Genomic DNA, 27935 nt, shown 5'->3' on the forward strand with positions numbered 1-27935 from the left:
CCCGCGAGCATGCTCGGGCTTGGAAAGGCACGTCTGTGGGTGTGAGACGGAGCCACAGCATTTGGTAAGTAGGGGGAAGCAGGGTAAGTGTCCACGCTGGTCCCATCCTGGCTTGGGGACGAAAGGAAGGGAGTGCACCCTGGGCTGTCAGGCTGCCGCCCCCCCTCCGCCGCCCCGCTCCCGCGGAAAGCTCTGATGTTCCCCGCGGTGGTGGAAGAGGGTATGTGGGTGTCAAGGACTCACAGACCAGGCTCTGCTGTCGGCTGGAAATGGATGAGGGTTCCACACTCTGCTTCTGAGAAGGGTGAATTAGGAGCTGGAGTGGGGGGCGGTAGGTGAAGGGGAGAAAGAGGAAAAAGAGATGCGGGTGAGGGGTTACCGAGCCAGGACCGACCTTGCTTGAAAGGAAAGGAGACGTGGCAGGCAGGGAAGTCGGAAAGATGAGGCAAGGGCGGGAGGGGCTTCTCAGCGGTCGGGGCCCTTTCGCTGGAGTCTGGGGCCCTTTCTGCAGGAAGGGGGGGGTTGTCCTCGCTTGATTTTCGTCTGGTCTTCCCGAAGCTTTGCCCTGGGGGCAGCAGCCGCTGGGAAGGGTGGGGGTGTTCCTTTGACCGCAGTTTTCTCCAGTGGGTGCTAGGGAGGAGAAGGGGGAAAGAGGGATGCAGAGGGGTTACAGCCAGGGCGGGGACAAGATAAGATTTCTCGGGGGGGGGCGGTGTAGCAGCTGGGGGATTGGGGCTCCAGGGTCGGGTCACCATGGGATACGGGCTCAGGCTATGCAGACGAAGAGAAAAATCCAAGAAGCGGAGAAAGAAAACCACCACCCGCCACCACCCTTGGCACCGTACCCCTCCCCCAGGCCCCACCACTCCCCGCACCGCCTCCCCCAGCCGCCTCGTGCTGCCCCCTGCGTTGGGACGACCGACCCACGGTTCTGATTGGCCGGAGACTGGGAGGGGGAGCCGAGGGCCGGATTGGCTGGCGGGGCCAGCGCAGGGCGGGGCGGCTGATTGGCGGAGCTGGCCGAGGGGCGCTCCGCTGATTGGCTAGGGACGAGGAAGCAGGAAGGAGGGTGGCGGAGGCTCTGCTCTTGGGGAGTTTGTGGAGGAACCGCGAGCGGCGTAACGGATCCCGGAGCCCGGCCCCCGCCGTCCGCCCGTCCGGCTGCCTGCCCCGCCCGTCCGGCCCTCACCGTCCGCCCGCCTCGGCCCGCCCGCCCCCCCGACGGCCCCGCCCGGCCGCGGCCCCCGCTCCGCCCGCCCGGCCCCGGCCCCCAGGAGGAGGCGCTGACGCAGCAGCGTGGAGCCCGGGAATTGAGCGCCCCCGGGGGGTTCCAGCCGCCGGATTCCAGCCCGGCTGGGGCCTGCGGGCGCCCAGAGCCGCGCCGTCCGCGCCGCCGTCCTGGTGAGCTAAGGGCCGGGGTCGAGGAGGGGGGAAGGGGCGAGCGGGCGGGAGAGAACGAGCAAGGGAGGCGGACGAGTGAAGGGGAGATGACCGGCCGCCCGTCAGCGCGCCCCACCAAGCGCGCTGCGCCGCCGCCCCCGCCAGCCCGGGAAGGGACGGACGGACGGACGACGTGAAGCAGGTGCGGCCGCCGGCTCGCTCTCGCAGCCTTCCTCCCTGGGGTCCGGCGCCACGGTCCCGCCATCGGGGAGCGCGGCACACCTCGAGGTGACAGCCCCCGGGGGCCGCTCGCTTCGATGGCCGGGGGCGGGGTGGGTGGCGGCCGTAGGGTGGCAGCTCGGCCGTGCGGCGGCGGCGCGGGCGTCCCGGGCCGCGGAGGGCGGGAGAGACGCCGGTTGTTTCCTCGCCGCGGCGTAGCCGGCTCGCCTCCGAGTGCGCGGGCGGCGAGGCCCCGGCCCCCCCGTGCCGCGCCCCCTCCCCCCTTCGCGCCCCCTCCCCCATCGCGGTCCCCGAGGCTAGGGGCCGAGGCCGGGGGCGGCGCCGCGGGATTGCCCGCTCTGGGTGGGGGGCGCCCTCCCGCGCTGGGAGCTGACCGGTCATTGCTAGATGGGGGGCAGGGGATGGGGGCCGCGCTGGGGTGGGGGGTAGTTAGACCCGACCGGATCGGACTAGGAGGAAGGGAGGCGCCGAAGACGGAAGGGAACCGGTTCGAGAAGCGAGTGTGGGCCGCGGGAGGCCCGGCGGGGACCGTGCAGAGCGGCGGCCGAGTCCGAGGTGGGGCGGAGGGATCGAAGTTGTCAGACCGCCTCCAAGTGACAGCAGGACCCCGTTCTCGTGGCCCGGCCTGGTCCTGCTCTGCCCGCCTCGCGGCCGCTGCTTTAGGGCCGGGTCAGGTCGAGCCCGAGGGGCCCGCTCGGCGTTGAAGCGCCGGACAAAGGCGGCGCCGGAGCGGGCGCAGGTGGTGGCGTCGGGGAGGGGAGCGGGTCCGAGCTACCCACCCCTCGGGGCGGGCGACAGGCCCGGACTCTGCCCAGTGAATTGCGGGGGCACCCGGGGTGCCCGCCGGGAGGAGCTGTGGCACTGGTTCACAGTTCCAGCCACGGATCGCCTCGAGGTTCTGGGAAGAGTGGGGTCGACCCAGCCAGGGTGGAGGGGCACAGGGGCAGAGGTGGGAGTGCATACCCTGGTCCTGGCCTGTAATGACTTGGTTGCTGAACTCACTGAGGCAACAGGCCGGTGAACCACTAGAGCCTGCCAGGAATAAGGGGTCTCCGCAAGCAGTCTGCCCACGGAAAGAGGTTTAATCCTACCTGGGACATCTCCCAGTCGTCCATTGTCGACATTTTTAAGAGGATAGATATCAGTTGCATTGGGGACTAGGAGACACCCTTCAGATGTGCTCTAGCAATCCATCCACAACTGCTTTCAGCACTTTTTTTATTTTTATTTTAGTCAAATAAGGTACCCACATAGGGAAATGAGAAGCTGAGTTTATAAATTCAGGCAGAAATTTAATGATTAAATACAAAAGGCTTCCAATTCTTTTCCTTTGTGCCACCTGAGGGACTTTACTTCCTACTTTCTCCATCTCCATGTCTTCTGGAAAAGGGTCCAGGAGGGACACTGCTGTGCTTGGCCAGCTGGAGGAGGGCACTTTGGAACCAGTGGCTTAAGCTTTGAGTTCCTCTAACCCCACCAGTGACCATCTCTAAGCTAGGTGCTGTTTTCCCGTTTGTAAAAACCCACTCAGAGAGCCTGTGTCCCCTCATGTGACCCCCAAATGGAAGAGTTGGGAGCACAAAGACAGGGAGACTCGGGCTGTATAGAATGCAGACTTCTGCTGAGAATCTGGGTTTGAGTCCCACCTCAGGTAGGTGTTGGTGAAGAGCTGCTCCCAGCTGTGGTTAGCTCTAATCTCACCCTGCGAAAGCTGCCTGCCAGCCTTGCTTAGTGTGGGTATGGAGTTAATTTATGGCCACCCTTCATCCTTAGTGGGTCTAGACCCCAGCCTGAATGGAGTTGAGGCTTGTGGGAATGAGATGTCTTACCTTATGTGAGAGACTAAAGTTTGTTCTGAGATAATTTAATTGTATGTCTAAGATAAAGAGAATGATGAAGGCCCTCGTGCCTTCTCTGGGGCTACACGGTATGTGATTTCTTTTGGTGGCAGTAAGAAGGGGGTGACCTGGTCTAGCCATGGCATGTAAAGGGCTATTAATTGCCAAAACAGTGGTTTTCTTCGACAGGCTCTTCCCTGGCAGGAGTCTCATGTCAGTCAGCTCAAGTGTTTAGGAGGGTTTGCTCTGGAGAAGTTAGCGAGTGAGGAGGTTCTCTCTTTTTTTATATCTCCTTCCTTTTCTTCCTTTCTGTTGCCCTGCTGTCCCCATGTCAGACCTGTGTTGTCATGGCCTCCCTTTTCCTCCAGCTTCCTCTGGTCCTTATGATCCAGTCTGTACACAGCTGCTAGATCATTCTTCTTAAAGCACTTCTTTCCTGTGTCACTCCCCTATCCACAGACTTGCAGTGGCACCCCTTTTCCTGCAGTCTTATCCCAGATAGTTCTCCTCTGACTCTCCCCTAGCCATGTCATCCACATTTATCTCCCTGCATCTTTGCTCCTGCTCCTTTCCACAGTTGTCCCCAATGAGGAGCCCTTTGCCTTCCTCTTCTCCCACCTGAACCCTACTCATCCTTCCTCTCCCTGTCACTCAGACCACTCCAGGCCAACATTGAATGTCAAGTGTGTGTGTGTGTGTGTGTGTGTGTATATATTCCAGGATTTCTGATAGAGTGCTATACACATGGCTTTTGTTGGATGAATAAATGCAATTGTCGTCTTAGTTGGGTGGGAACAGAGGGGAAGCCTTCGTTTCTGCTTCCCCAGCAATGCTTAGTATGGAGCCCTTTGTGGTTTCCAATCTTTTCTGTCAAAGGTATGTATAGATAGGGCATGTTTGGGGTGTTTTAGCTTGGGAAACAAATGAAATTTAACTGTTTCTGATATTCTGGCTGGTGAAGAGTCTGTCCTATGAATTGCTCACATGGCACCATATAGACATGAATCAGAAAAAGACTATAATCCTGTTTTTCTCCTACCTCACCACGCCATTCCCTCCACCCGGCTTTGCTGCTCTTATGCAATTTTCCTTGTTGTCCATGCTAAATGAATCCATATGTTTTATGTCTTCTCAATCCTGGGTGTAAATAAGGGAGAAAACAGGGTTCTGAGAACAGAAAAGAAAAGGATTCCTGGGTCTGACCCATGGATGGGACTTTGGGGATGTGTTGGAAGAGGTGTTTATAGAGGCATTGCTGACATGGGAGGCATGATCAGCGCCACACTGGACCCATCAGAAAGGAAAGCTATGATCCCGCTATCTCAGAACTTCAGTTTTTGTTTGCCATCAGCCCTGGACCATGGGGGAAATGGGAATGAGGGCTGGTGACTGGTTTGAGTCTGGACAGTGAAAAAATAAATTCTGCATCCATCCCCTTTCCCCCAAACCTCTCTTTTGTGCCCCAGTTTGATGATTAATGGACCAGCATTTCCCTTCCAAGCTGGAAGGCCACCCCTCACAGTTGCCATGGCAATGTAGACCGCTCCCCGTCAATTAAAAAAAAAATCCCTACTTCTCTCCTTGCTTCTAAGAACCATAGCTGGAGACAAGCTACCTTAGAATGCCGCTCCTGGACTCTCAGCTGCTCAGGCTGTTTTTGCTGTGTGTTCTAGAACATAGTCCTTCCTCTCTTTCTGGGGGTTTTCTGAGTTTCTTTATTCTGAGCAAATTGTGCCCCTCTTAGATCCAGCAAACCCTGAAACACTTCTATGAAAAAGCGGAGAAAATTAATATTTTTTAATTCACCTGCAATGCAAATTAAAAACCAGAAAGATCCCTTTTCTAACTTTTCCTTTGGGGTTAAAAAAAATCCCCTCCACACCTTCTCTGATGTGTAGGGGTATAAGTTGGGGAGCATTTTGACATCTGTAAAGGAAGTTTCTGTAAACCTGGAAGGAATTCAGCCTTCCAATATACTTCACATTGTAGTTCTATAGGGATTTTCAGTTTATTTATATTTTCATTTCTCCCTACCTCTCTGTCTCAATATTCAGGAGAATGTGTGTGTTTTTATTTTATCTTTTCTTATTCCTTTTGGCCTTGCTTGGGCAACATCTGGCCTCAGCACCCTGTCTCAAGGTGAGTCATTAAAGAGAAAAAAATCTTAAGGGAAAAAAGTCTCTGGAATTGAGAAGTAGCCTGTGTTGAACTAAGGCTGCCAGCCGAAGCTGCCAGGTTTATGGAGCATTATACAGACAGCCCCAACATTAAAGGGCCTCCTTTTTATGAATGGGTTGGGAAGAATGTAAATAAAGCAGCATCTCTCAATGGGGAAGCATTTTACATAAGCAGCACTACCCCGGCCTAAGTATTTATGGGAATTTGCTAGCATGGTCTGGCAGGACTGACTTCCTTTGTGAACTTGCTGTTGTGCTTTGGAGGGACAAGGAGGGTGTGCTTTGATACTCAAGGCAGACCCAGCACTCCTGCTCTGCAGGTCCTGGCCTTGACTTGATAGGCCAGCTCTTGGCTAGAAGTGCCTGTTAACCCTGAAAAGATGGAAAATACAGAGTGTAGTCAAAAGCTCATGATGATTGGAAGCACAGGCTCTGACGCCTGGGGTCCTGAGATTTTGCAGCTCCTGACCCTTTGTGCTTCTTCGACCTCCCAGGAACGGGACAGAGAGGATCTAGATGATGAAATCTGGCCTGGTTTTATGGGAGGCACGTCTAAGTAGAGTAAAATGGACTGGTTTGAATTTCAGTTCCTTTATGTTTCCCCTGCCCACCTCCTGGTATGACCACTAATGAGCAGTAAACCTGCTAACAGGGAGGAAGAGCAGTGGCAGCCGGCCTGCTCAGGGCCAGACAAGAACTGCTGAGCACCAACGGGTCCCTGGGGCTTCACTGAGGGGAACTGGTGCCCTGCCTTAGGCAACTTGGTCTAGAAATGGGACTAGAGGACTGTGGGTTTGGTGAGCAGGCCTCAGGGCAGTTATGTCCAGGACTTTGTGTTGTATCTTGGGAAGGATTTTCATCCAGATTCCATATTTCCCAGTGGGCTACTCCTACAAGGGTGTATTATTTACCTGATTCAGCCCCCCCCCCCCAAAAAAAAAGATAAAAAATAACATTGTCCTTGAGATCCTCTGGCCCAATCCACCAGGAATAAAAGAATGGGTTTGTCTCTTAGCCTCTCTGAGTTGTGAAATGGGAACTTTTTTTCAAGGCACCATGACCAAGATATCTGAATGAAAAAATGACCAGTGACTTTTCTTAATTAAAAGGATGGATACAGGCTGGAACTTGGGAGTCTACATCTTCTTTCTCACCTCAGTTTTTCTAGTGGGTTTGGGAGAGGGCGAGGTGCTTCCCCTGTCCTCATTTAAGGAAAAGGGACCTGTTGCATATCTGCTTTTTGTGACCCTGGGATCTCACCTGGAGTGGTGCTGACTGCTCCTACTTCCAGTCTATCTCCACTGCCTGTTTGGGGCCCCCCCACCCTCTCTAGGTACAGCTTTCAGTTTCCTGTCTGCAGAGGAGAAGGGTAGCCCACACTTAGGCCCTTCTCCAACTGCAGCTAACTTTTGAAATGTTTGGGGGGAATTTCAGTTTATTAATCACATTCTTTTTTGGCTAAGTGGTATAGGGGTGAATTATCTGTTTTTAGAGGATCTTTATAGAAATCACGGGAAAGGTGTTAGGGTGCTGCTTGATGCCAGGATATCCTGACAAATATGCCAGAAGGGAAGATTCACATTTCTACTATAGGCCCTCCTCAGAAGTGAGGGGCAACCCCTGTTGTGTGCCTGAAGAAGTTCACTCAGTTTGGACAGAATGTAAAAACTGATGAAATGACTATAAGACATGATCTTGAGAAAACTGAAAGAACTTGGATTTATTTGGCCGCAGGGGAGGTAGCCAAGGGGCAGTTACTGTATCTTCGTACACTAAGGTGGCTGTTTGGAGTATGACCAAATTTCAGTCTTCATTGCAGTTCGGGTTGGAGGAAGGATATTGCACCTGATAAAAGAGGTGTGGTTAGATGTGGGAGGGAAGTCTGTAGACTTTTCTGGATTTACTGTAAAATCAAGACAACATGCCTTTGAAGCCTTTACCCCTTTCTAGGATATAAAATGAGTTTGTTTTCAAAAGTGTATATAAGATTTTATTGGGAACTTTGAGCAGACTTCTCTGTAGAAACAATTTGTAAAATTAATGTTTATGTTTCCTGGCTGGCTCACCAATGCCATTTAATTGGAATACACTTTCATTTCCTTTGTGAAGAAAAATTAGGAAAAACTAATAATGTGTTGATGCCAATAATTAAAACAACACAGAAAATCAAAAGTCAGTGTGCACCCTGATCTTGAATGCTGGTCTGTGACCCAGCTGTCCTGTGTTGCAGTGGTGGTGTAGAGAGGTAAAAGAATTTGCCTCTCTGTACCACTGTTTTCTCCCTTTTCCGATGAAGTAATAACAGCTATCCTGTGAGTTGGTTGTGAGGATAAATGAGAATGAATGTAATGTGCTTAGGGTGGCACCAGGCATATAGTGAGTGCTTGACAAACATGAGCCATCCTGTTAGACCAGAAGCCTCCGTAGTGGATCAAGGATTCCCTACCCTGCACACTTAAGGGATTCGGGGACTGAGAATGCTAACTTTGGTCCTTTGCTGCTGAGTTCACCTTAGTATTCGTGACATTATCTGTCTTTATAGAAGTGTGCCTCTAGTACCAATCTTGTTCTTTTAGTGGCTGTGGGTAAGAAGTGAATGAGAGGAATATTTTCCTGAGATAGCTGGGCAGGTCGGGAGAGAGAAGAAAGAATGATAGTGAAAGAGGGTTGTGCTGTCTAAATGTGAGATTTCCTGAAGTAGCCCTATTCAACTGTGGCTTCCACTGAAGAGGCACAGTGGACTCCTGGGGATGGGGGAGAGTTTGAGGGTCAGAGTTTCTTGTCATGGGCTCCAAGTGATGCCATTAGTTTAGGGTAGAAATACTATATGGGATGGGGTCAGGTGGGTAGCCAGATCTTCATTCATTCTATTAGTTCTTATTAAGCCCTGTAGATGAGATTTAGTGGTAAGGAAGGCAGAGCCTGCCTGTCCCCTTAGAGCTTACATCCTAATGGGGGTGGCACAGATCTCTTAGTTTTAGTTAAGTGTGAGATACTCGGGTGCCTATAACTCTAGTAGGGTCTGCTTTGTGGTTCTGCTTGTGCTCGTGGAGCGTTGGGAAGGCCTGTCTTGCGTCTTGTTCCTCGTGGGTTCGTTCAGGAGGTTAACACCTGCTGGGGAGGCTGAGGGCAGAGCTCCCATCTCTGCCTGACAGTTTCTTCTGTTCAGGACAAGAGATAGCACCTCCAGTCTTGGCAAGCCATCTTAGAAATCTTAGTTGTTGGTTCCTGGAGTGTCCTGGTGGTTAAACCAACACATTCTTTGCCACTCCTGGCCATGGACCTGGAGCAGGGTGGTGAGCTATTGTGCTTTTTGAAGAATGGTGTGTTAGTAACATGAGATTTCCACCTGATTCTGCTGAGAGTCTGTTGCTGAGCTTTGGGGAACCCAGCCCTGTTACTGTTTTATTTACCCTACATGGTTAACTGCCCACAGCAAATGGGTCCTACTTCAAGAGATTTGCTTCTGGTTCAGCCGGGGCACTGTTGAGTCTGGGTGAGAGGGACTGAGGGAACCTTAGCCTGGAGCTCCCTTGTCCCCAGCCTGAAATAAGTCTACATGGAGCCAGTAGGGCTGAATCTGGGGAAAGGTGCATTTGTCTCCTGCCTTTTTCTGTTGAAAAACTTCAGCATTTTCTGTTGCCCCTTCCTGCATCCAAACGTTTGTGAAGCCAATTCCTCAGAGTGCTGCCCACTTTCTATTTGTTTCGTCAGTACACCTGGCATGAAGGAGGCCCTCAGTGTCCGAATGAAGTCCCTGCTCAAGTGGGCCCTCTGAGAAGCTGCTGTGGAGCGAGAGCTCTCTCCACCGAGTTCCGAGTACTGCATCACAGCCCCTTTCACACTCTCTTGTCCTCTGTCTTCTACCAACCCAGATCTCCAATTTCTTAGGCTTTTTTGCATTTTTCTTCAGCACTTAGCCTAATACTTGAAATATAGGGGGAAAGAATGAGTTCATATTAAGCATCTTTTGTATACCAGGCACTCTGCAAGGCACTTGACACATTCTTCACTTGATCCTCATAACATACTTGCTGTGTAAACATGGAAACCACGGCTCAGAGAAGTTCAGTTCCTTGACCAAGCCCACTAGGATTAGCAACAGCACCAAGTGGCATCCAGCACCATGTGAGTTTTGCCTCCACTGTGCTGAGCCATGGGGAGGGGTAAGCAAATGTTGGTTGACTGAGCAAAGGTCACAGAGGTGCCATGTGCCTGGGAATGAGCCTCGGTGCTCTGGTTTAGCTGGACCCACCCCTGCAGGTATAGGTGTACCTTGGGCACATAGGTGCTGTGCACTGGGAAGAAGCTAGGGAAAGACAGATTGCTTCAAGTAGGGATATGTGCCTTTAAAGAAAGCCAGAAAGTCTAGTTTTGTATTGTATCTGAATACCTTCTAATTTGTCAGGTTAGAGTTTCTTAAAGCGAGCATTGTGGTGTGACTAAAATACAGTGCTCTCTGCCCATTGTCCTAGCTCCATGTCTGTGTGTATATATTGACTTCTAGATCCGAGGAGTACACTGTCTCTCAGACCGCTACCTGTAGGAAGGACCTTGCCCTAAGAGTAGGGCACTGGCAGCTTCCAATAAGGAGGAGATTACACCAACTCTACTGTTAATATATGTAGTTTTATACTTAATTACTATTCTAATATAAAACAGGGGGTCCACTTTATTATAATCTGAGTTAAATTCCCCTCCCCACTAAGATTTGTATTCCTTCACACTTACAAGAGATGGGATGTCTGGCTTTTCATTTGGAGCCAGAAGTAAGTTGAGGTTCAGAACACTTGGTACAGTTCTGGGCCTGTGTGTCTGGGCTGTCCTACTGGGTTGGTCCGAATGGACAGGATTAGCCAAAGACAGGGCCAGCTACACCCCAGACCCCACGTGGTATGGCTGTGGATCTTCCCAACAGGGCTGCTCCCGTCTCTCTGGGCTCCTGGGAGCCCCCAGTGTGAAGTGTGAGGAGCAGGTGGTCCGACAGGCTGTAGATAGGCTTGGTGCCTCCTGGGACAGGCTCAGCTCCTCAGATGGCTGCCAGACCTGAGGGCATCTATAAAACAAACTGTGTCCAGGCGGCTCAGGCCAGTTCCCTTTGGTTGGGAGCCCCTTGCTTTCTGCCCAGGTGTTTGTAGGATCCTAACCTGATTTCAGAAACCTGCAGTAGTGAGTAAGGCTGAATGGGCACCAGAGAGATGGGGCCCTGGGGCTTGAGGTCATTCCTTGCCGCTGCTGCCAGGGACTTCTTTCTGTGAGTGCCCACAGTGAAGCAGCAGTCAGATGGCAGCATTAGTCAGAACACAGCCCTCTGACCCCATCCCCTGGGACTTTAGCATCTGAGGAGCTCTCCTTTCACTGTAGAGTTGAGTGTTTCTCAGAGGTGTGGAGCTGTTGTTCAGGGTCTGTTGGGATATGGTTTCTGCCTCTGCCCTCTTGCTGTGTTGTAAACTGAACATTCCCACAATTTACCCCACAGTGGGTCCTGCATGGGGAAGGAGTAGAGTCTCAGTCATTCTCTGGGGTTGACACTTGGGTGTTTTCAGTGGACTAGTAGCAAAGCAGAGTTGATGTACACTCTGGGTTTTCAGATTTCTCAGAGGAAGCTTGACTCCGGTGGGGAACTGCCGAGGCTGAGGGCAGGCCCACCTCTGTCTGTGGGTCTGGAAGAGGGGAAGGATGTTGGTTCCTGCCCTGGTAGGCTCATGCACAGTGACTCTGTTATCCTTACCATCACTCTTAAGTAAGGTTCATTTTGTTGTATTCTTTTTAGGTGAGGGCTCTGAAGTTCAGAGAAGTAAGTTGCTATGAGGGGCAGAGCTGGCATTTAAATCCAGGTCTGCCTGACTCCGAGGTTTGTTTCTGCTCTGCCAGCTCTTGGGGATACCAGCCACATCTCTTTGCCTCGCTTGATCATAAGAATTTCAGCAGCTTCACCTCTCTCTTTTCCCATGAAATAACATCAACTAAATTAAAATGAACTGGAGCCTGCCTTTGTGCTCTTGCTCTTTTTCTCTAATAGAAGATTGAAGAAATTCAGTGTTCATGAGAAAGTGTTATTTCTTCGGTGGGGGAGGGAGGTGATTCCAAGAGAGATCGCACAGGAGGGCAGTATTTAACTCTGTCCAGTTGTGTGGCTTTAGATATAATTGGGAGGTGGTTTGGGTCATGGCTCTTCTTGGCCCTTACTCTGGTCATCACCTGGTCTGCCTTACCAAAGGTTTCCTTAAATACTTCCCTCCCATTAAAAATAAACCAAAGGTGGCACAGAGAGGAGAGAAACAAGATGGCGGCGTAGGGAACAGTTGTACCCGCAGTTTCCTGCAACCACATCAGAATTACAACTAAAATACAGAACCACCATCACTCAGAACCTCCTGAAATCTGGCTGAACACAAGCCCTACCACCAGGGAACTGAAGGAGCACCGAGACCACCCTAGGTGCATGAAATCAGAAGGACTCTATGAACCACACCCTCAGGAAACCAGACATAACAATGCCATGGCTGACGTCAGGACCTGATACAATGATCAACTACTTCCTATCCTGGCCCCAGCCAATCAGTGGAGCCCATCACCCAAATCCTTTAGCCACCATGATTAATGATTTTCCCCCTATGTAACCCATCTCCTGGAAGCCATTGGGGAGCTAGGTCTTTGAGCACTGGCTCACCTGTGACTCCCGGTATGGTACCACCTCCTCAAATAATAAACCCTTATTTTCTTGTCTGCCAATAAATAAATAAATAAATAAACCCAAAAGCCTGAAAAGCAAAATTTAAAAAAAATGTATTTGGGGGGCGGGGAGAGGAAATAACAATTTGTTGTTCCACTTACTTATGCATTCATTGGTTGATTCTTGTATGTGCCTTGCCTGAGGATTGAACCCTCAACTTGGCATGTCAGGATGACCCTCTAACCAACTGAGCTACTGGGCCAGGGCCTGAAAAGCAAAATGTAAAATGTGGTGGCTAAGAAAGGTTTCAGGAAGGGCAGTAGGGCAGAGCCCTGAGTCTGGGGGTGGGGAACGTGGCTTGGAGCTGGGTAAGTAAAGGGAGAACCTTGGTCAAGACTCAGGACCTCTTCCTCCCACAGATCAGCCTCTGCTTTCTGGAGAGATCTGGGCTTGATCTGCCTGTCCAGGCCCCGCCCTAGTTTTCCCCTCAGTGGTGCCCCACAGCTCACACTTCTCCAAACCTCTACTCCCTTGGACACACACCTTGGATGCGCTCCACCTGCATTGGTTCAGGGTAGTACACAGTGCTGCTGCAGCCTGAGGGCAAAAGACAAGTCCTCCTTCCCTTTCTGTTTTTGTGGAGATCACTTCCCCCAGCAGACCCTGCTTTGACACTCTAGCTGGGCCTGATTTCCCCCTTGATTTCTGGACCTGTGATATTCTTGGGCCTGAGATGGCCCATTGGCTGTCTTTAGAGTACAGTTGTGACTTTGCCCCTGGTTGGTGTAGCTCGGTTGGGCATCTTCCAGTGCACCAAAAGGTTGCAGGTTTGATTCCTGGTCAGGGCACATGCCCGGGTTGCGGGCTTAATCCCCAGTAGGAGGCATGCAGGAGGCAGCTGATCAATGTTTTACTCTCACATTGATATTTCTCTCCCTCCCCCTTCCTCTCTCTAAAAATCAGTAAAAATATATTTTAAAAATAGAATACACTTGTGATTTTGGATTCAACATGTGGTTTTCTGGTCTTTGGCTTGGAGAAACCACCAGCAGTAGCTGTCCTTCATTGTAGCTGGCTGTTTGCTCTTCAGAGCTGGGAACAATCAGACTGGTTTTCTTCAGTGAGAGCTTGCTTGACATGATCTAGGTGAATGGTAATATGGCCTGGGAAGTCCCTCCTAGGAACCTTCTCCTGAGTGGGCCTGAACTACCTGTGCCTGGGAGGACAGGGCTTTCCAGAGAGGAAGAGAGTAATGCAGAGAGAACCCAGGCACCCTTGTCTCTTGGCAGTGGTAGAAGTTCCTGGTTGAGCTGGTATATAAGTGAGGGGGGCATGACAGCAGAAGGATTGGCAGAACTGGAATGAGAACCAAGCCTACTGCTTTCCAGGATCTACTTTCCCCCAAGGAGCTGGGCCACCCCCGCAGGCTGGATCCCCTTCCACCCAGCCCCATCTGGGGAGGGGGGACGCTGCAGCCTGGGCTTCAAACCGTGACTCACACTTGCGCTCAGTTTGGAGTGCAGTGAGGCAGGCAGCAGAGACCCCAGCCTCTTCTCAGGATGGTGAATGACATTGCAGCCTTAGGCACCACATGAAAACTAAGAGTTGTTTTGCAATGTGCCTTTGATGGCATTGGGTGTATTTAGTGGGTGATGGGATTTGGAAGAATCAAGGGAGGCTAGCAGAGGAGGCTCTTATGCTTGAGTTGGAAATGTGACTCACTGTATGATTTAGAGGTTTCCCTGATAGCCAGATAACCCATCAGTGGGGGAGGGTGGGGGGGACACTGGGTGTCCCTGAGGGACTGGAGGTAAAGAGAGATACTCTACAGTGAACAAATTCCTAGGTTCTGGGGTTAGGCTCCTGAAAGTGGAAGCCCCCCCCCCCTTGGAACATTTTGCCTGAGAGGGAGAGACTGAATAGGGAGCAAGTGCCCCAATATCCCGGGACCATCTATCCATGCAGCCAGTTCACCAGTCAACTTGGGGGGAGGATTGGGGAGAAGCAGCGGCAGACCAGTCACCCTCAGTTAAGAGTTCTTTCTCTTTTTCACTTTCTGGGCTTGAAAGCACTTCCCTGTGCTCCCTCTCTTTCCCATCCACCCCCTCCTTGCTCTGTACTTGTCCTCATCCTTAAAGGCCACAAGCCCAGGTGACCTCAGCCTTGGCCCTCTGCCATTCCCAGGCCTGACTGGTAACTTGGGGCCTGTTGAGGGGCTTTGGGCCCTGCTCAGCTGTGTGGTCTGTTCACTGTCTTCCATCTCAAGGCCCTCTGGGGGTGGGAGAGGGCTGGTCCTTGGCTTTCCTAGGAAATACAGATGTGCCTCTTTGTTGCTGCTCCTCCACCTCTGGCACAGGGGTGCCCTGTATTTGAGAAAAGAGCCAGTGGGTTGTAAGTACCTGGATACATTGCTTATCAGTATGCTGAGCAAGTAGGGATGAGTGGTCGCCCGGATTAGAAGCAGGAGTCTAGGGGAGCCTAGTAGATGCCTGGGATTTTTTAGGACTTCTCCTGTCTGTGCTTCAGGAGTGAATGGATTTACTGTCTGTGACTCTGCATCATGCCTGGGGTCTGGTCTCTGGGCAGTGGCAAGTCATTACACAATGGCCAGAGCAACCCCTGGCACGCTCCCTCCCTTCTCCAGTTTTCCAAGTTCTTTCTCGGGTGAGGGACACGTCCTACACTGCCCTCAGCCTGGTTTTCTGAGTACTCTGTCTCAACTAGTGCAGCTTGTCTCAGGAGAAAAGGTAGTCAGTGACCCCAGCCACTGACGCAAAGCCACTGAAGCTAGCTGGGAAGGGTTCAGGAATCCCTGGGAACCCTCAGGCCTGGGACTTTCTGGGTTAAATCCTTCCTTAGCTGGTTTGCCACAATGGTCAGAGCGTCGGCTCAGGGACTGAAGGGTCCTGGGTTTGATTCCTGCCAAGGTCAGAAATCTCTGTTGCAGGCTTGATCCCTGGATGTATGGGAGGCAACCAATATATGTGTCTGTCTCACATCGATATTTCTCTCTTCTCCCTCCCTCCCCCCCTCCCTCCCCCCCCCCTCCTCTCTTCCCCCTTCCACTCTCTCTGAAAAGCAATGGAAAAAGTATCCTCGGGTGAGGATTAAGAAAAAAAAAAAATCCTGGCCCTGCAGGAGTTCTCTGAACTCCTGGAGTAGAGTGACCGTGAATAACAATTACAATGGGAAAATTAGTCTGAAAAGCCTGGGCTAGCTGGATAGGGAGGGCAGAGCCTCGCCTGGCACCTTACCTGGCAGCGCCTTGCTTTGGGTTGGAGAGTAGGTGAGGAGTGAACAGCTCAGTAGTTTCTGACCACTGGCACCCCCCCCCCCTTCATTGCCTTGGCTGTACCAGCTTCTAGCACACACCCAGCTTTGACGTCTCTCATTCAGAATGGGTTCCAGGCTGCCCCAGGTATGTTGGGGATGGGGAGAAATGTTTGACAAGCACAGTAAGGGGGTGGTGCCTGGTCATGGGCGTTTTTTTGTCAGGGACTCTGGGCTTCTTGGCACTCCCCAGTCCTGCCTCCTGCCTGGTGTCTTGCCTGTCAGGTGGAAGACCTGAGGAATAGGGCAGGACTAACAAGGCAGCTCCTTAGCCTCCTGAGTTAGTTCTCTCCATGATACTTTCTTTTCCCAGCTCTTAGTGGCTGTTTGGGGGGGGGGGGGGAATAAAGATGTACCACACTAGTGTGTGGTCTCTGCATGTTATCTCCAGGAATGCTCGCCCTGGTTTTACCAACATCCCTTCCCCAGGCACTGGCACTATTTAGGCTGCCCTTCCCTGGAATCCCCTGATTCCGGGTGGGCCTGGCTGGCTCCTAGGACTGGCTGAGACCTCTCCTGATCACCAGCTCCTCAAAGCCAGGCCTTTACCCTTTCCGGGCTTTTCCAGCAAGACCAGGTTATAGCTGTCCTGCCTTATATGCCAGCAGGGTGTCCTCACAGGCTGGACTTTGCCTCCTCCACAGCCCAGTAGGCAGGTTCCTCATCTCAACTCCTCACTGTCCATCTCCTTAGCATCCTGTGGCCAATCTCAGAAGCCCTGACATGGGGTAGGGGGTTGGTAATATTTTTGAAGGAATAGATGGTCTCTCACCATCCAAGCCCCCAATCCTGGCTTGGTGTCTTCAGAGCCTCCTCCTGGCCTGAGATAAGTATCTAGTGGGAGAAAAACAGAGCGAACCAAGAGCATTGCTTCTGGCTCCTCCTGTCTTCTGACCCTGGGGCCTGCATTGCTCTGCAGGCTCTCCCAGGGCTTAGTTCAAAGAACAACCCTAGGTTAAAAGAAGAATGGGTCAACCATTCCTTGCACAGCTGCTGGGTACCCTGACCTCACTGGACTTCTGCACTCTGGAAGAGGGTTCCGTGAAAATCTAGGCTGGAGATAGGGTGAGGGTAGGCCAGAGTTACTGTAGGTAGGGCTGGATGGGCTGCAGTGGGGGGAAAGGCAGGCAGCACAGACCAAGGTGGGCTTCTCTCATTACCTGCCTTCTGTCCTGCAGATTGGAGGTACTCCATGACACACACTCGGAGGAAGTCCCTTCCCATGCTGAGTTCAGGCCCCATTGGCCGCCGGGAGCCCCTGCAAATGGAAGGCAGCAATATGGAGCAGGGGGCGGAGGGTGTGGAGCCAGGCATGCCTGAGAGCCCAGGGAATCTCACAGGGCGCCGCAAGAACTACCCACTGCGTAAGCGCCCCTTGGTTCCTGAGAAGCCCAAGGCCTGCAAAGTGCTGCTGACCCGCCTGGAGAATGTGGCCGATCCACGGAGTGCAGATGAGGCTGATGAGCTGCCTCCTGACCTACCCAAGCCCCCCAGCCCGGACCCATCCAGTGAGGACACTGGCCTTGCCCAACCCCGCAAGCGGCGCCTGGCCTCCCTCAATGCCGAGGCCCTCAATAACCTGCTGCTGGAGCGGGAGGACACCAGCAGCCTGGCAAGCAGCCGCCGCAGTCGTGGGGGAGACCCCCACCATAGCCGGGACCGTGACAGGGCCGCTGGAGGCTGGTCTTCCTCTAAGAAGCGGCCCCGGCTGGGGGACCTCAGTGGAGGAAGTCGGGATCTGTCCCCAGAGCCAGCACCAGATGAAGGTGCCCGCCGAGATGGTGACCCAGCTCCCAAGAGACTGGCCAGCCTGAATGCAGCTGCCTTCCTAAAGCTGAGCCAGGAGCGGGAGCTACCCCTGCGGCCACCTCGTGCCCACCCAGAAGCAGACAGGCGCTCCACTGATCCACCAGCACTGAAGGCCCTGAGGCCAAAGTTGGCCAAAGTCAATGGCAAAAACTATCCCAAGGCCCAGCAGGGGGCTGGCTCTGGGGAGGCTGCAAGCCCACCCAGCTGGCAAGGGTGCCCTGAGGAGCCATGGCTATCTGCAACCCCTCGTGGGCCAGCTAGCCAGCTACCTTACCAGCCCCTGAGCAAGGCTCTGGAGAGCCCGTTAGGGCTGCGCCCCCACCTGCCTCTGTTGATGGGTGGGCAGGCAGCCCTGAAGCCAGAGCCTGGGCGCCCAGGAGAGGAGTCACCTGCCCCCAAGCAGGAACTGCACCAGCCCTCTTTCCCTACAACTCAGCTGTCCCTCCTGCCGATGCCTGGCAACCCCGCCGACTACAGTGGGCTGTGTGGTCGGCCTGAGCTCACTGCGCTAGGCAGCTTCTATCTGTATTGCAGCCAAGATGGGCTGCAGTGTGGGGGCTACTCTCCCTGTCCCATGCTCCCCGAGGGCAAGCTGTCCCCAGTGGCTGCACCTACCGAGGGGTTTCTCTTGGCCCCAAGCTCAGTGCCTGCCAGTACCCCTTTCCTGCACCCTCCCTGGGGCTCTCACTACTGCTCCAGCGAAGACGCTGAAGTGAATGGCTATAGCATCTGTGAAATGTTGCCCTCTTCTCTTACCCACATTGGCACTACCTGTGGCGGCTATTCCTACAAAATGCCTTTTGCAGCAGGTAAGCCTTCCTGAGGATGGGATGTACCAGGGAGTCTCTGGGACAGTGTCCCAGGAGGGTTGGTGGTTGGGCTCCTTGGAGTCTAGCTACTACTGAATGGGAGATAGGGGCCTTTGAGAGGGGAATACTTCCCTTGTTTAGTGCCCCAAGCCTAGGAGTAATCCCAGGATGGAGCCCCTGTTTAGCTTTTAGCAGCCCTGCTCTGTCCCCACTGTATATGGAGAGATTTCTTGGCCTGACAGCATTGGCTTCCATAGGTAGCATTGTGGTGGTGTAGAGGGGTAGGAAGGGCCTCTCCTCCCTCCCCATTGGGATTTTCAATCTTAGACTCTTAGTAGCAAGTTATTGAAATTAGAGCTTTTGCCAAGTTGTCCCCATGTCCCTTCTGTCCTCCTTGAAGAAAGCTAGAATTTCTTCTTTCCAGGAGCCCAGACCGTTCAAGTTCAGCCAAGTTCAACATTCATGGGAAGGGTGGGGGGTACCAGGCCCAGTGGATGGTACCAGCTGCATTAAAATGGCTTCACCCTGGCTGTACAGGCTTTGAAAGAGAAGTGCCTGGACTTAGCCTCACCTTGCTAGGGCTGGGTGGGGTGGGCACACTCCAAGAACAGACAGAGTTCCCTGGCACAGACAGGGTGCTCTCAGGGCCTGTGGCTTTGGTGTCTGCCTTCCTGGCAAGACCTAGACACCTGAGAGGCTCGTGATGCAGCTGATGAGACACCCCCACAGTGATCTCTCTTCCCCAAAATTGGCAGTAGTGTCCTCACATGCCTCTCCAGGCTCCCTTCCTGGCTCTTGGGTGGAAACAAGGTGACCAGCACCATCCTGGCTGACAAGTCTGCCCTGCTGCTGGTGAAGTGAGAGGCCAGGCCTTCCCAGGGCTCCCTTCCCCCACACCCCTTCTTGTGGGGGTCTATAAAACAACTTTATAGACCAGTTGACTCTGGCCAGACTGGTTGTTTCAGATTCTAGTGTGAGTCGGAGTTCTAAGAAATGAGAACAGGCTTCTTCTTGGGCTTTTCCTTCTCTTTTATATCACTTTCCAAGTCTAGACACCTAACTTGTGGGACCCAGTGCCCTTACCCTCTTGCCCTGGGACCATGTGTAAGCACCATGTGCAAGCACCCTGTGCCAGGCACTGTTCTAAAGCACTTTGCAGATGGAAGGCCACGTGGCATGTAATTGAACATAGACTGTGGAGCCAGACTTGGAGTGAAATATTCTTCCCCCGCATGTGAGACAAACCAGTAACTAAATGTCTCAATTTCCTTAATTGTAAAATCGGAATAATGGTACCTGCCTCATAGGGTTGTTAATACATTGATAAGAAAACCACCTAAGACAGACTACGTGGTACTTGCAACTGCTGCTTCTATTGCAAAGCACTGAGAGTTAAAGTGACTTGCCTGAGGTCACACAGCTAGTAAGTAGCAGGTCTGGGATTCTTATCCTGGGCTGTCTGATTCCAGCTCCCCTGCTCCTAATCACTGTGGAAGCCCTAGAGCTAGAGGAGCTGTTTCCCTTACCTACCCCTTTCTTCTTTTAGGCTAGAAGGGGAGATGGAGATGTCTGTGGGCCAGTCTCTAAGGTTAAGAAACACCCTTGGCCAGTCACTCTGACAATCCACCTTAAAGGCCCCTGAGCCGACCTGTCACCTCAGTGGCCTTTTGGTTCACACTTAGAATTAAGATAGGAGCAGGCTCTGAAAGCAGAGGCCAGGGCAGGGTTGGTGCTTGTCCTTACCTGTCCTGAACCTCTCTCTCCTTTTCCCAGAAGGCTGCAGGTCCCTGGGCCAGCTGGAATTTCCTCTTCCAGAAGCTGGCCACCCAGCCTCACCTGCCCACCCCCTCCTGGGATGCCCTGTTCCCAGTGTGCCACCTGCAGCAGAGCCTGTCCCTCACCTTCAGACACCCACCTCAGAGCCCCAGACAGTAGCCCGTGCATGCCCTCAGAGCGCCAAGCCTCCTAGTGGATCCAAGTCAGGTCTGCGTACAGGCTCCAGCTGTAGGCACACTGTGAGGAGCAAGGCTGCCCGCAGGCCCAGCCACCCCAAACAACCACGTGTCCAGCGCCCACGCCCACGCCGCCGCCGCCGCCGCCGTACTAATGGCTGGGTACCTGTTGGGGCTGCCTGTGAGAAGGCCGTCTATGTCTTGGTGAGTACGAGCTCTTAGCTGATGGGAAGAAGAGGGTGGCAGTGGGGACACAGGACCTGCAGGGAGTTGGGTCCCAGGAACCCTGGCTCTAGCTACTCTGAAAGGTGACAAGGGACCAATCATGCTGGCCCAGCCTGCTCCCGTTTCCCCTACTGATCCTATATTGTGCACCTTGGGGAGGTCAGGAGGTACATACAGACACAGCTGATGGCTGCTATCTCTGTGATTCTCAGGGAAGTTATCTGAAGTATCTTTACCCCCTCATCCCTGTACCCGCTATCCCTTCTATTCTGGATTTTTTTTACTTATTTTTTTCTCCCCCAAGGATATTTTTTCCATTGATTTTTTTTTTTTTTTTTTTTTTAAGAGTGGAAGGGAACGAGGGGGAGAGAGAGATGGGGGGGAGAGGGAGAAGGAGAGAGAAAGAAAAACATCGATGTGAGAGAGACAAAACAATTGGTTGCCTCCCATGCCTGCCCCAACGAAGGCTGGGAATTGAACCTGCGACCAAGGTATGTGCCCTTGACTGGGACTCAAACCCTTGACCCTTTGGTATGCAGGCCAGTGCTCTAACCACTGAGCAACACTGGCCGGGGCTTATTCTGGATTTTAAAATGGAGGACTTGCACTCAGTCGGTGGCTCGGTTGGAGCGTTGTCCTGTACATCGAAAAGGTTGCAGGTTTGATTCCCAGTCAGGGACATGCCTAGGTTGTGGGTTTAATTCCTGGTACGGGAGGCAACTGATCAATGTTTCTCTCAGATCAATGAAACATATCCTCAGGTGAGGATTTAAATAAATTAAATAAATAAAAAAAATGGAGGACTTTTGTAGAGGCTTTTTGGATAAGCATGTGTAGGAAAAACTGGGATGGGCAGAGAAAATCAGTGATAGAGGAACATCTGGGATGATGAAATGAATGTTGACTAAAATTTATTGAGCACTTTTGAGCCAGAACTGAGCTGATTGCATGCATTATCCACTTTCATCCTCACCACCACCCTATGTGGTATGTACCCCATGTTCCTATAATTATCATTTCACAGATGAGGAAACTGAGGCTTAGCAGTAAACAGTTTGCCCTAGGCTACTCCACGTACAGTGGTGGTTGAGGGGTCAAACCCAGACTGTCCCATTAGGAAACATGAGGACCTACACAGTGCTGGGGGTTTGGAGTAAGAGTCGGTTGTTGGGGTGTGGTGGTCAGAGTGCAGCCCCACAATCCTTTTTGTGTCATTGGTTTGTTGCACAGGATGAACCGGAACCAGCCATTCGAAAGAGCTACCAAGCGGTGGAGAGGCATGGAGAGACCATTCGAGTCCGGGACACAGTCCTTCTCAAGTCAGGCCCACGAAAGACATCTACACCTTATGTGGCTAAGATTTCTGCCCTGTGGGAAAACCCTGAATCAGGTACCCACTGCCTAGAATTTGACCTGGCACTGATTTCCCCTTGTTTTTGGCACAGTCTGCTTTCCACTCATCCAGGATCTGTCTGCTACTGAGGGCTACAGATGGCCTTGTGACTTCTGTTGGTTCAGCTCATTAGCTTTTCCAGCCACCAGAACCTGGGCACCTGTCCCCCTTCCTCACCTGTCATTGCTTTCCCCTCCTTCTCCCTTCATACCTAATGGCATTCCAGGCCACAGAATGCCAGGCTTGGCCTGAGGCAGAGGAACATGGGTGGCTAGAGCCTGCATGATTGGCTCAGCACTGAGGTTGGATGAGCCTCCAGGGCAAGGGGCCATCCTGCCTGCCTGTCTAATAGCTGGGGTTGCCAGCTCAAGCCATGACTGCTTCTCTTGTCGTTCTCCCCCCCCCCCAGGTGAGCTGATGATGAGCCTCCTATGGTATTACAGACCAGAGCACTTACAGGGAGGCCGCAGTCCCAGCATGCACGAGGTGAGTTGCCGGGCAAATGGGATGGGGAAGGCAGGGGTGGCAGAAGGAGAGGTTGTAACACAAGAAGATGATATGGGGAGGGCAGCTGTGGGTAGTCAAGTCCCTAGATTTGTTACCTTGGATGCCAGAGAACTTGGGAAGGGCCTGGGTTTCAGCTTCTTTTCCCCAACTCATGTGTCAAAGAGGATAGGAACCTTTGTCTAGAAAGGGAGCCCTTGCAGGTGGGGGTGCCAGAATGTGTCTTCCTGTGGACAGGAAAGGGGAAGTGAAGTGGCACACCTACCCCCATTTGAATGCTGTATGCAGCATGAGAGGGCTCAGGAGAAAGACTGCTTCTAACATCCCTTAGCACCATACCCAGTGGTGTGCTAGAAGTGGTACTATCCTCTGGGTGTGCTGTCATCATTCCCCATCCCCACCTCCCTCACCCCCAGCCAGTCTGCGCCCTCTTTTACTCTGCCAGGAAGATGCGCACCAACTCCCCTCCTTGCCTGGCTTGGGGTTAGGAAGCTTAATGACAGGCTGGAGGGGGCATCTGGCTTCTCCAGAGTAGCACAGAATCTGGGAAGAATGCCTTGGGATGCCAGGTGGGAGGGGCAGTTATACTCACATTCCAGGGAAGCTCCCTGACTTTCAGGGCACTAGCTGGAGTGATCTCAGGTCAGGAGTCTCAGCAGAAGGGTTGGAGTTAATGTCCACCTTTTCCCTAGAGCTAGGTGCTTCCAACCTCGGTAACTGATCTCCTCTCTCCCCTTGAGCCTTTGCAGAATGAAGTCTTTGCATCGAGGCATCAGGACCAGAACAGTGTGGCCTGCATCGAGGAGAAGTGCTATGTGCTGACCTTTGCGGAGTACTGCAGGTGGGTGGTGCCCTGTGTTTCTGGCTAGCCTGTCCCCTCAGACTCCCTTGGGCTATTTGGGGGCTGCCTGTGATCCCCAAGGGGATCTCACTGGGCCTGACCTCCTAGAATGTTCTTCCTTATAGCCTACTTCTGCCATCTGATTTAAAAATATGTTTCTTAAAATATATCTTTATTGATTTCAGAGAGAGGAAGGGAGAGGGGGAGAGAGAAACATCAATGATGAGAGAGTCGTCATTGATCGGCTGCCTCCTGCATGCCCCCAACTGGGGATCGAACCCACAACCCAATCATGTCCCCTGACCAGGAATCGAACCGTGATCTCCTCGATCCTAGGTCGATGCTCAACCACTGAGCCATGCCCGGCCAGGCACCATCTGATTTTTTTTTAGAAGAAAAAAATTGTTGCCTGTCTGAGACAGAGTGGTTGGACAGAATTGGGGGTGGTTACAGTACTGCTCTCAGAAAAAATCAAGGAAAATTGGCAGCTGATCATGAGGGAGGCCCTGGCAGGTGTGGTTCCCCAGTGACAGAGAAGGTAGACTGACAGTTGGCAGAGAGGGTGTAGCCCTCAGGACACAGATGGAGGCAGCACCTTGTAGGGGTTAGAGGTGACTTTTCAGCTCTCTGAACAGGGTGGGAAAGGGATTGGTCTTTCTGCAAAGGCGGCTTTGATAAAGACAGTGAATGATGTGTCACTACAGATTCTGTGCCATGGCCAAGCGCCGAGGCGAGGGCCTTCCCAGCCGAAAGACAGCACTGGTGCCCCCCTCTGCGGACTACTCCACCCCGCCACACCGCACTGTGCCCGAGGACACGGACCCTGAGCTGGTGTTTCTTTGCCGCCACGTCTATGACTTCCGCCATGGCCGCATCCTCAAAAACCCCCAGTAGCCTCCTCCTGCCCACATTGGGGCTGCCCATGGGCAAGTGGGGCTCAGGGCAGGGGGCACTGCTTGAAGCACAGCACTTGGTTAAGGGGCCACAGGGGCCTGAGGTTGCTGGCCTGTGGTTCTTTTGGGGGGAGGGCAGGGGCCCCTCTGGGTTCCGGGTCTTAAGGGAGGGAAGGGGGAGGCCAGGGTATAAGAAAGCAGCGGAGCCCTCAGCTTGGCCCAAGGTACTCTGTGGTCCCTGGACAGAGACTCCTGAAGGAGCAGTCTTCCCTGAGGCTGGGCCAAGCCCGAGGGGCATGGGGCTCGGGGGAGAAGGGAGGTACTTCAGGAACAGGCCCCACAGGCCCTTCTTTATCCTCCTCTGGGCCCTTCAAGGGAGAGTGGGAGCCAGCTTTACCTCACCCACTGTGACCCACTGCTTCCCCATCGGCCTGGGACCAGCCTCTTTCGGATTCTAGCGCAGCTTCCAGCTCGTTAAAGCCTTTGAGGCATAGAGAACCAGAGTCTGGCTTCCAGAGCATCGATTTCCTCTTCCTGGATTCAGGGCCTTTCCCTGGCTTTCCTCCTTTGCCCCTGCAGTCGCCCCTGGTGCTGGGACAAGTTACCTGGCCCTCAGAGTCATGGATGTCAGCTTCCTGTTTGCCTCCTGGTGAGGGGTGCTACCCAGCAGGTCTGGCTTCCCTGAAGTTAACTGATCAACATGGGGTAGTCATGCCTGGGAGGGCAAAAGGGAGCTGGGAGGTGGTGGGGGGCAGGGGACAAGGAAAATTGCTACCTGATTTATTGAAGACTTTTCCTCTTGCCTTACACTTAGAGGTTCTAGGAAACCTCTTGCAGAACTTCACACATGACTCTTTAAGCCACACCCACCTGAAATCAAACCTGCCTTTATTATAGTATGTTGTCACAAGTCCATTTGTATTGTCCCATAGCATAGCAGATCCAGCCCCAGGGACAGCCCCATAAGGTGGCAAGCAGGGCTGGGACTCCAGAATCTTTGATAAGGCATGAGGTGGAACTGGGCTGAGAGGTGGTCTTGGGGCCCAGGCAGGCTGTTTTAGCTCTAGCAGCCCGCAGTCTAGGTGAGGCCCAGGATGGCCTGGAGCTCCTGCGCTTTGTCGCCAGGCAGTGAGCCCAGTGCTGAATGGAAGCTGTTGGTGTGCTTTTCAGCCAAGAATGTCAGGAGCAGCAGCAGTGCAGCCTTGGTGTCCAGTGGGATCTTGTCAGCCTGAATGAGGCTGTAGGTACACAGGAGTTCAGGAGCCACATCTACAACCTGGTCAGGGCTGCTCTGGTATAAGAAGTTGAGGTGCCCTATGGTGACCCACTCCTCCAGTAGCAGGGCATGCAGCAGGGCAGCCAGCACCTGGGGCTCTGGCTTCCTTGTGGGACTGGCCATCAGGCAGGTGAGTGCCCCACAGATGTCGTCATGAACACGATCATGACACTCCAATGCCAGGAGGGTCAACAGGAGCCCCACCAGCTTGGAGAAGTATTCCTGGCAGGGCAGCCCAAAGATGGCATAGCTCCACATTTCAGGGGCGTTCAGCAGCATGGGAAGCAGGTGGGACACAAACAAGCACCCAGTCCCTGAATGGACTCCACCAACTTCCCCACAGCAAAGGACTTCTCTGCCCCTGTGCAGCCCTGTTTCATCTCAGAGCAATAATGTCAAGAACCCAGTGAAGAAGGGGGCAAAAGCGTCTTTCCCCAGCCACAGCTGCCAGGGCAGGAATGGCCTCACCAGCGTCCTCTAGTCCTCTATAGTGACCGCATCATTTTCAGCCTGGTCTTCTTCTTCCTCCACAGTGTCCTGAGGCTGTCTTCCTCTGCCGCATGGCTTTGAGCATGTTGCAGAGCTCAGCGAGGCACCCTGGGGCCTACAGTGTGAGGGTCCCACAGCTGTGCAGCATCCGTCAGGGCCTTCAGCATGGCCATCACCACTTGGCACTCCTGCTTGTGGTATGCTGCCTGCATGTAGGACGGTACCACCTGGGCCAGGGTGGCCTGCAGAGCAGCAGTGTTGGGTTCTGGGGGGCAGCTTTGACAGGCCTTGTGCAGCACACAATAGAACTGACCCAAAGCCTCATGGGCTGTCTTGCACACACTCAAGTGAGGGCACTTCAGAGCTTTGAATACTTCAGAGACTCTCCATGTAGGGAAGGAAGGCCACACTGGTGTTCCCCTGCCCTGTCACCCCTCACCCTAGTCTTTTGTAGATTGCACTAATTTACATCCCAGCGAGAAACAACACTGTATCAGTCCACAGACCTGCTGAGCTGCAGCCACTCACTCTAGGAACTAAGGACTGCATTTTGTTCTTGTTGCCCAGGGGCCCTTTTCTCACGTTGCTCCCCAGAGTAGATTAGGAGACTCAGCCCCCTGTTGTCCTTTCCAGGACTAGGCCCTGGCCCTGAGGCTCTCTGTGAGGGGCTGGAGCAGCCTGGTTCTTTCCTATTTGTACCAAAGAGGAGCATGGTGGGGAGAGGGAGAAGAGCCCTGTGTGGCTTGGGCCTGATGCTGGGAAACTGCGTATGAGCACATCCCTGGGGGCAGGGGCAGACCAGGGCCCCACAGGCTGAGGAGGTGGCACTGGGTGAGGTCATGCAGAGTCTGGAGAGGGAGGTGGAAGTGAATCCTGAGGGTACCCCCAGCAACCCTGGCTTTGTTCTGTTCTGAGAAAACAGCTGCTCCTGCTTAGTCATTGAGGTGGTGGAAGCTTGGAGGCTTCAGAGGTTAATTTACATGGGGAAAGCCCAATCCCAAACCTAAAGAGAAGGAACTCTGGTTCCTTTGGGAAAAGCTGTTTGGAGGAAAGCATTGGTTTAGGAGCCCTGTGCAGTAGGAGAGGTTGGCCGAGTAGGGGCTCTGAAGAGCCAGTCACAGAGCCTGCTGATTCCCACGGTACTGAGCCCTTGACATCTAGGAACCTAGCCCCACCCAGCAGGAGAAATTTAAGACCCCTCCTCCCAGGGTCTGCTGCCCAGAACTTAAATGCTTTTGAAATCTCTTAGATGTGGAAATATTTTTTCGAACCTAAAAATGCAGCTGGTAGAATTTCAATGGAAGCATAATTCATGTAAAATATATTTTAGTTGATAATTTTGTAAAATGCACTTTTTGTGTGTGTCGACCCTGGTTTCTCAAATCTGTATTTCAGTGTTTACAAGGGAGGGAGGACCTTTCCTCACCTCTCTTTTAAGAGAGATTAGAAGTACTTCTTTAAGAAAAAAAATAAATTTGAGAAATTGTATTGATTTAGAAAAGAATCGTTTCCTGTGTGTCCTGTCATCTTTTTGTGTATGGCTGTGGAGGGGTATTTATTTTGTGGGTCCCTTTTAACACTTGCAGTGCAGGGGCTCACTAAAACCCGTAAGCAGAGAGCAGGAAAGCAGAGGGAGGGGAGAAAACGGAACAGGAGTTAACTTAGCACTGTTGTAGCCAGAGCCACCTGCCTGGAGTGAAATCCTTGGGTTGCTAGCCCTTACGAGGCTAGTGACCTGGGAACTGTTCCCCAGATAGTTGTACAGTGAAGATAGCACCTCATCACCTTGGGTCATACCCTTGGGAAGCTGGCCAACAGAAATTGGCCTAGGGCCCCAGTATCTAGCAAGTGGCACTCCTTGCTGAGGGAATGAAGGCTCATCCTGTGTGCTTTGATATTGCTAGGATTGGGGGGCATCCAGGAGTCTTCTGTCTTCATTTTATCCCTCAGCCCCTAATCCTTCTGAATTCTGATCAAACGTAATGCCATTCTCCCACTAAAAGCCTCTGGCCTCTACTGTTCTACTCCCCCCCCCCCCCCAATACAGTGGGTTGTGGGTCAGCTGCTCCCTCCTCCCCCCATTATATGTCTGTATTCCATCTC

The 27935-nt window shown here is 52.9% G+C and overlaps 1 protein-coding gene across 4 annotated transcripts; it reads left to right on the plus strand.

The window, feature by feature from the left end:
• BAHD1 (bromo adjacent homology domain containing 1) lies at nucleotides 1–27334 on the plus strand. 4 transcript variants are annotated; one of them, XM_081155953.1, is made up of 7 exons: nucleotides 1–64; nucleotides 16820–18259; nucleotides 20033–20415; nucleotides 21667–21826; nucleotides 22239–22315; nucleotides 23074–23174; nucleotides 23879–27334. In XM_081155953.1, exons 2-7 carry the CDS (start codon nucleotides 16834–16836, stop codon nucleotides 24066–24068), a joined length of 2337 nt encoding a protein of 778 aa, XP_081012079.1. In that variant the 5' UTR covers nucleotides 1–64; nucleotides 16820–16833; the 3' UTR covers nucleotides 24069–27334. The 4 variants fall into 4 exon arrangements, with proteins under 4 accessions (XP_081012079.1, XP_081012078.1, XP_081012081.1 ...); XM_081155952.1 differs by lacking the exon at nucleotides 1–64 and adding an exon at nucleotides 1252–1401; XM_081155955.1 differs by lacking the exon at nucleotides 1–64 and adding an exon at nucleotides 1252–1401 and having other exon boundaries at nucleotides 23083–23174.
• Nucleotides 27335–27935: the final 601 nt, after the last annotated feature.

Source organism: Miniopterus schreibersii (assembly GCF_964146895.1).
Source record: "Miniopterus schreibersii genome assembly, chromosome: 1".
In the NCBI taxonomy this organism is placed as follows: domain Eukaryota; kingdom Metazoa; phylum Chordata; class Mammalia; order Chiroptera; family Miniopteridae; genus Miniopterus; species Miniopterus schreibersii.

Bases quoted from the DNA above. Each gene is read 5' to 3' on its own strand.
- BAHD1 (XM_081155953.1), top strand. From the start codon at position 16,834: ATGACACACACTCGGAGGAAGTCCCTTCCCATGCTGAGTTCAGGCCCC. The intron at 20,416-21,666 runs GTGAGTACGAGC...TTTGTTGCACAG, and splicing joins AGAAGGCCGTCTATGTCTTG to GATGAACCGGAACCAGCCAT. The intron at 22,316-23,073 runs GTGAGTTGCCGG...TCTCCCCTTGAG, and splicing joins GCAGTCCCAGCATGCACGAG to CCTTTGCAGAATGAAGTCTT.